This window comes from Benincasa hispida, chromosome 8, assembly GCF_027475165.1.
Source record: "Benincasa hispida cultivar pf3 chromosome 8, pf3_genome.v1.1, whole genome shotgun sequence".
In the NCBI taxonomy this organism is placed as follows: Eukaryota; Viridiplantae; Streptophyta; class Magnoliopsida; order Cucurbitales; family Cucurbitaceae; genus Benincasa; species Benincasa hispida.
In genome coordinates, this window is record NC_143485.1 from 67,554,640 (window position 1) to 67,562,893 (window position 8,254).

Consider the following 8,254-nt stretch of genomic DNA (forward strand, 5'->3'; position numbering starts at 1 on the left):
TAAAATTTGAGGATTAAAAAAATAATGTGGGGGGGGGAGGGCGGAGAGAGAAAAGTGGAGGGCATTAACTGAAGATGCGAAGAGGCTATATTGCAATGGACGGACAGCGGCGAAGTGCAGACGCAGCAGGCGGCGGGATCGTACGGTTGGATTGCAGCCTCGACTATCCAAATGTGCAAATTCTTTTTTTTCTCTGTCAAACATTGCCTTAATATCTCTTTTTCTTGTCAAAGAAAATGTATATTGCAGAAAATTATATTCTTAAAAAAAGTGCAAATTTTCTTTTTCAAATTTCAAAAAAAAACACACACACACATAAGCTTTGTACTTTATAATAATAATAATAAAAAAATTGTAATAACATCCTTAAACTTTTATAAAAGCTTTAAAAATATCATATTCAATAGTTTGGGATGGAATGTATCCGAACTTTGTTTCAAAATATTTCTATTCTTTTGAAAGTTTCCTTAATATCTTTGAACTTTCCAGAAAAAATTCAAATGTTCTTGCCGTTAATATTTGAACATAAATTATCGACATCTCAATTTAAAAGTACATCCGAATTTTACAAAGTTCAATTACTACCTTTAACCTTTTAAAAGGAAAGTTTAAAAATGCTTTTACGATTAATAAAATATTATTATTTTTATATAAATATGCTCATTTTTTCTCAATTTCTTTTATTCTTACGTCAATTTTCTAAACATACCAAATAAAACACAAAAGTTCAGGTTCAAGTAAAAAAATCTTACAAAATTCTACAAAGTCCAAAAATCAAAGTATGAGATATTACTGAAACTTTTGAAAGTAAAAATATATTTTTAAAATAAAAATACAAAATCCAAGAATATTATTTTCTATAATTTAGCCTTTATGTTTATACATAACCCTTTTATTTTAAAATTTTCATTAAATTATAAAATTAAACCATAAGAACAAATTCTAAGATTTGAACTATGGCACAAATTTCCAACAAATTTGTAATTCAACTAATATTACTGCTAAACCTAGAAACTTAAGCGAATAAATTATTGTAATTTTTCTTTTTGAGTTCCATAATAAGTGGGGGCTGAAAATTTGAGGACATATGTTTTAATGAATTAAATTATATTCAAATTAGAATTGTCCTAACATTATAACTTCAAAATGAACCCAGTGTAAAATCAGAAAACACAAATTCAAACACCACATTTGCTTTAGTACCATGACCAAAAAATTAATTAAAAAGATATGTGGGGGTGAAATTTAATTATTGATTTGTATTCTCGACTGCTCTCATTTTTATCTATCGCTTTCACCTCCATTCCCATTGTAGAAGTGGTTGAAACTTTAAGCAAAATTGTCAGGGATGAAATTAAATTGTATTAAATGCACAAAAAAATAATGGAATTTAAATTTTTAATATACTACAAGAAAGGATTTTGAATGCAATCGATTTGATTCCATGTTGGTCTGTTTGTTTTTTTTTTAAAAAAAAAAAATTATAAAATAAAAAAAAATTATAAAGGAAATAAAAGAAGGCAACCTACCGCCACTACTTCTCTACAACGCAACCAACTTTCTGCAAATTGCAGATTTTGTTCATTTAAATGCTTCTTCTCTGCCCACAACCATAACTACATTACAACCCAACCCAATCATTTTCTTTTTTTACAGTCCCACCCACCAATTAACTTAATTCAATTTAATTAGAGTTAGCACACTAAATTTAGAGTATTTTTAACTAGAACACTTCTAATATTTTACCAAAAACTCAATTTTTTACTCATATTTAAAAATTTTGGGAGAGCAGGCTTTTCAAATTCTCACAAAATGGTTATTACGAGGTTGTCATATTTGAATAGCTACATTGAATAAATTTTTTTTTTCTCAATTAAATTAATTTTATATTTACTGGTAAATAAGTTAATTCAATCAATTTCGAACATGACTTATAATGTAGTCTAAGCAATTTTTTTTCATTTCGTTTAAACCGATAGGCAATAGGAGTTTGATTGACTATGAATTTTTCTCTAATACACCTATAATTTACTTGATTTGTTTCTGGTTTTTTAAAATACAACGGACTTTTCAAACCAAAATTTTAAACTAAAAATAATTTTAGCAACTTTTTTTTCAAATTTAGCTTAGATTTCACATGATTTCTTAAAAAAATTGTGATAAAGAAATTTAGAGAAAAGAAACATAGATAGTTTTCAATAGTCAAAATACAAGAAACAAAATGATTAGGAAAAAAAAGAAAGCTATAAATAATCAGTATAATTTATTTTTTTTAAAATGCTTTTTATAATTATGTCAAAATTCAAAAGGTCATTAATGCGTTTGATTCAACTATTTAAACATTTAAGAAACCAATAATTTTGTAACACCTTCGTAAAACTCTACTTGAATAAGTGTGATTAAATTAAGAACCCAATAATTTTGTAACAACATTGGCAAACTCAACTTACAAAACCGTAATTAAATTAACCTCATCTACTTTTGTCGAAATCCAGGATTTTTATATTTTATTTTTTATGTCATACAAAACAGGCATGGTCCAAGCGCCTCACATGGGAATTAATTACCAAAGATTCTCTTTGGGATCTTTTCAAAAATACTTCAATAAATAATTAATTAATTTTTTCTGCTGTAAAATAATAAAAACCATAATTTTCTTAAACTACATATATATATAAAATTACACTACATTAGTGTTAGAAAAAAAAAAAGAGAACAATTAAACAGTTTGAATATCATCAGCAAAGCAAACAAATTTACATATAAATTGCTGTCAACAATGCTGCTATTTTTGGCATCTTCTCATAGTCATCCACCTGAATTCTTTCTTTTCCATTTAAAAAGAACACCAAACCAGCGGGAATATGGAGTTGAGTTGAAAAACTTAAAAGAAAATTTTGTATAAACTGAAAGCTTTCTTCTTTTATGCAATCAAACTGTGTTTTGTTCTAAGCTACACTTCCCTGATCTGATGCATCTTCATAATAGTATGGAGTTAACTTTCCATCTTTACTGTTGCTTTTCAATTGATTCTCTGCCCCAACTTCTTGCAGCATTTTCACCACCTTTCTCATCGATGGCCTGTTTATGGGAAGAGGGCTGGTGCATAGCAGCCCAATGTTAAGGACTCTGCATATTTCTTCCTTGAAACAGCTATCCAGTTTCCGGTCTATCACTTGATCGATCCCGTCTTGATCTAATGTGAAACACACCCATTTCACCAAGTCCTTCTCCCCAAACTCTGGATCGATCGGGAGCCTCCCAGTTATTAGCTCGAGGATCACCACGCCAAAACTGTATATATCGCTTTTTTCATTCACTCGGAGTGTATAAGCATACTCTGCAAGATTATCAAAATAGGACTATTAGGAAAAATGGGCATTAACTAAATTGTCTAATCATGTAGTAAAGACCAAGTTTGATTTACTAACCAGGTGCAATGTAACCGCAAGATCCTGCGATAACTGACATGGATTTAGGTCCTTTCCCGGTTGAATCGATGACTTTAGCTACACCGAAATCGGCTAACCGTGCTCCGAAATCACCATCCAACAAGATATTGTTTGACTTAACGTCTCGATGTACGATCGGAGGGACGCAATCATGATGAAGATAAGAAAGTCCTTCTGCGGCATCTAAAGCTATCTTAAACCTAGTAGGCCAATCAAGCAGCCCTTTTTTACTACTATGAAGCAACTCTCCCAAGCTTCCATTAGGCATATATTCATAGACTAAAAGCTTGTAGTCTCTTGTAACACAGCAGCACCATAACTTCACAATGTTTTTGTGCCTAATCTTTCCCAAAGTATCGATTTCGGCTTCGAAGGCATTGTCTTGAACTTGACCCTTCTCGATATCGCCTTTTTCGCCTTCTTTCCTCATCCCTCCAAACAGTTTCTTCACTGCAACAGCCTCACCATTGTTAAGCACAACTTTGTAAACTTTACCAGAAGATCCACTACCTATGATGTTATCTTCATCAAGACAATCCAAGATCTCGTATTCACTGAAATCCAACTTGTGGAAGGACATCAATGTCCATTTGCTCTTCTCCATTTCTTTCTTTGCCATCTTAAACTTCCTGTATTTGAGGTAAAACCAGATGACACCGACGATAAACACAATAGCGGCAAGAACAAAGATGGATCGCAACAACCAGAGAGAGCCTTGGCTTTTAGCTTCACCTTTGCTGTTGCACAAACTTTCAAAATGTCCACACAAATCTGGATTCCCCAAAAAGCTATTTCTGTAGATTTCCTTAGCTAAAAATGGAGGAAGCTCACCTGACAAGCGATTGTTAGATAAATTGAGAAGATTGAGTTTCAAATTCTGTAACCCAAGAGGGATATCCCCAGAAAACAGATTTCCAGACAGATCAAGGTAATTAAGAACAGGCAAGTTTCCGATTTCTTCAGGGATTTCGCCGGTGAATCCATTGTTTGCTAAATTGAGTTCGTTGAGATTCTTCCACGATTTGATTCCACTGGGAAGTTCCCCAGAGAGTTCATTATTCCGAAGATCTAAACTCGAAAGATGCCTAAGATTCACAAGACTCCCTGGTAATGATCCAGTAAGTTTGTTATCCGTCGCTAGCAACTTCACAAGATTTTCCAGCCGTCCGATCTCCGCCGGTAACGTGCCAGTAAAGTTGTTCTTAGAGATAATGAAAATCGAAAGGTTCTTAGCAGTGGCAATGGCATCAGAAATCTTCCCAGAAAGCGAGTTACTCACCAGTTCTAACAGATACACATGTGGGAGCCCCCAAAATCCCGCCGGTACCTCGCCGGAAAACTGATTATAACCCAATCGCACCCTCGTAAGACTCTCGCACGAACCCAAACTCGCCGGGATCTCGCCGGAAAACTGGTTGTTGATCATGAGAAGCTCCTCTAACTCTCCCTTCTCACACAAATTCCCCGGGATTTCACCCGAAAACTGGTTGTTAGAAACATCCATCCATCTCATCGGCGAGTTCTTTCCAAGATTTCGCGGTAACTCGCCAGTGAGCCGGTTACTGAACAGTCTGAGTTCGTACAAACCCGGCGAGTTGGCAATGCTTTCCGGTAACTTCCCTTCAAACTTGTTCTCATAGAGATTGAGACTCTCAAGCGGCAATTGACACAACTCATTCGGAATCACCCCAGTCAAACCATTCATCGAAGCGTCAAACAGTCGTAATGAAGTCAGATTCGAAAACCCAGAAGGCAACTCACCCGTTAACGAGTTATTATACAACTCAATCTGAACCACACTACTCAACTCCATTAGCGACTTCGGAATCGGCCCATCAAGATTATTCAACGCCAAGTCCAAGTCAGTAAGCCGCTTCAACCGACCAAGAGACTCCGGAATTTGCCCAACCAAATTACACTGAGTCAACCAGAGCACCTCAAGATTCGTCAAATTCCCAAACTCCGATGGGATCCGGCTCGGCACAAACGGGTTATAAGACAGGTTCAACATCTTCAACGACGTAATGTTGCCGAGAAACGCCGGCATAGGCCCATCGAGAAGATTATAAACAAGAGACAGAACTTCCAACTTCCGAAACCGGGCGAAACTCTCCGGAATGTCGCCGGAGAAGTTATTCCCTGTCAAATCCAAGTAACGAAGGTTGGGGAGATCAGAAATCGAGCTCGGAAGCGCGCCGGTGAGGAGATTCTGGGAGAGGTCGAGATAGTGGAGACTGGTACAGTCGGAAATAGCAGAGGGAAGGGACATGTTGATGGAATTGTTGTAAAGGGAGAGGAATGAGAGATTCTGGAGACGGCAAAGGAGGGAAGGAAATGGGCCGGCGATGTTGGTGTTAGAGAGGTCGAGAGAGTGGACGGAGTTGGTTTGAGGGTCGCAAGAGACGCCAAACCAGGAACAGGGAGTGTCGTCGCGGTCGTTCCATGAGCGGAGAGAGGAATCTGGGTCGTCGAGAGAGAGCTTGATGGTGTGAAGATAGAGACCTTCTTGTGTTAGAGAGAAGGAGAGAAGAGAAGGGTTTGAGAGGAAGATTAAGAAGAAAAAGAAGAGGAGGAAGAGGGGGTTAAGAAGCATTGTTGGTGCTTCTCCGTGAGTAGAAATGGAAGGGTTTAGGGTTTGAGGAAGAAGATGAATATATGAAGGGAAAAAGGGGAAAGGGGGAAGGAGGAGTTTTCAGGGAAGAAGAAAGGATGAGAGCTTTGTTTCAGAGCCCCTCCTGCTCAGACCCAGCGACAGCTGCCATGGAAGAGAGCATGAAGAATAATAAATTCTTAAAACGAGTTTTCCTTTTTTTCTTTTTTCTTTTTTTTAATGGATATATTAAAAAATGGTTAAAAATCATTTTTCATCCCTACACTTTTGATCGAGTGCCAATTTAGTGAATTTTGATTTGTAAATATTAATTTATTTCTTTTACATTTTTTTTTTATCAATATGTGAATTACATATCAAATTTTGGTCTCCGACGTAGGAGTGTTCAAATGATCGGAAACTCAAATAAACTAGACTATCTAATCGAAATTATAAATATTGAGTTAGATTAGTTTTGTTTTCAGATGGGATTAATTTTTTTCTATTTTGTTCGAATTGGATTCGGTCTTAAGTTGAATAATTTTTTTTTATCCAATCAGACTTAATAATATATATATATATATATTTCTTTTAAAATTAGTGATTTTATGAATTTTTAATATTTTATTTTTAAAATATTATTTTAGTTTAAAATTTATCATAGATATCGTGGATAAGATATTTAACATTTGAGATTTGTGAGATTTTAGTTATTAGTGTGGATAAATTTAAGTATTTTAAATATGTAAGGAAAAAAAACAATAATCTAATGACTCGACTCGACTCTCACCCAAATTTTGGGTCTGTTTGGTTCTTTTGGGTTGTTAACCCAACCAATCCGAATTTTTAGATTGATCCGAAAAAAAAAATCCACAACACAACCCATGTACGTCTCTACTTTGCAGTCGACGATATATAAGCTTTATATCAAGTGAGTCGTGTCCAATTCGGTTAATAATATAATAGGTATGTTTTTAACTTTGTAACAATTTAATCTATACATTTAGTTTGTAAGGATTTAATTTTTATATATTAAAATTTATAATGATTTAGTTTCCTAACATGAAAACTAGGAATGATGTGTTTATAAGTTATACAAAGTATACATGATAAGTATTTTAGTTATACAACGTATACATTATTAAATGATAAAAAAAATTGACATTTCATTTTGATAATATTAGTTAAAAAAATGGATTATATTGTAACAAATTTGAAAGTACAATAATTAAATTATTATATACTAAAGTTAGGGACTGAATTGTTACAAAAATTGAAAATACAATGATTAGATCCTTACCGATTAAAGTTTATTGATAAAAATATTATTGTCAAAATGAGCGTAATTTAACTAGTATAAAGCTTGTATTATCGATCTCGAGGTCAAATATTTGATTTTTTTATCTCACATGTAAAAAAGAAAAAAAGAAAAAAGACAAATATTATTTTCATAAAATTTTGAGATTAATAGTGTTTTTTCAACCTCTGGAAATTTACAAAATTTGCAGGTATGGTTGAACTAAAAAAATCAAAATAACATGTAAGCCATTTTTCTATTAACAATATTCTTTAAAATTAGTTTATACAATTTAATAATGGTTGAATTTTGTCAATTGTATTTAATGATTCAATGAAACATAACAATGTGAAATAATTTTTTTTTCATGTGTCATGTTGATTTGTTTATTATTGTCCTGTCTATATTAAAGTAACCATGGGAATTAATTTTTTCCATGTGTAATGTTAAAATTGAATATTACTATCTTGTTTCGTTTGTCATGGTAACAAAGTAAATAAAGGTTACTTGAGGCGCTAAGTTTAGTTGTACGTCTGCATTTTAGATATTTGGGGTGAATTTTCTGTTGCAATTTTTTTTACATAAATGATTTTTCTACGATGATTGTTTTTATTTTGAAATTTTTTTATTCAATAAATTTACATATATTTATAATAAACTATAGATTACAATTTATTTATGGTCTTTTAAGCACACATATATTTTTAGAAGGTGTGGGAAATATGGTTTAAGGTTTATTTTTGGATCGTGCATTTTAATTTTTTTTTTAAATAAGTAATTATTTTACAATTTTGTACATATGTGATGTTTCTAGTTAGGCCATATTTATTTTGACACTTTTGATAATAAAATTTTTAAATAAAAATATTTATGTGTCTCACAATTATTTCTCAAAAATGTTTTTACATACAAGCT

The 8,254-nt window shown here is 32.9% G+C and overlaps 1 protein-coding gene across 1 annotated transcript; it reads right to left on the reverse strand.

Moving 5' to 3' along the window:
- Window positions 1-2,652: 2,652 nt before the first annotated feature.
- LOC120082995 (HAESA-like 1) lies at window positions 2,653-6,304 on the reverse strand. Its single transcript, XM_039038453.2, has 2 exons — window positions 3,432-6,304; window positions 2,653-3,340 (listed from the first exon to the last, which is right to left on the reverse strand). The coding sequence occupies exons 1-2, from the start codon at window positions 6,043-6,045 to the stop codon at window positions 2,949-2,951; spliced, it is 3,006 nt and encodes a 1,001-aa protein (XP_038894381.1). The 5' UTR covers window positions 6,046-6,304; the 3' UTR covers window positions 2,653-2,948.
- Between the last annotated feature and the right edge of the window lie 1,950 nt (window positions 6,305-8,254).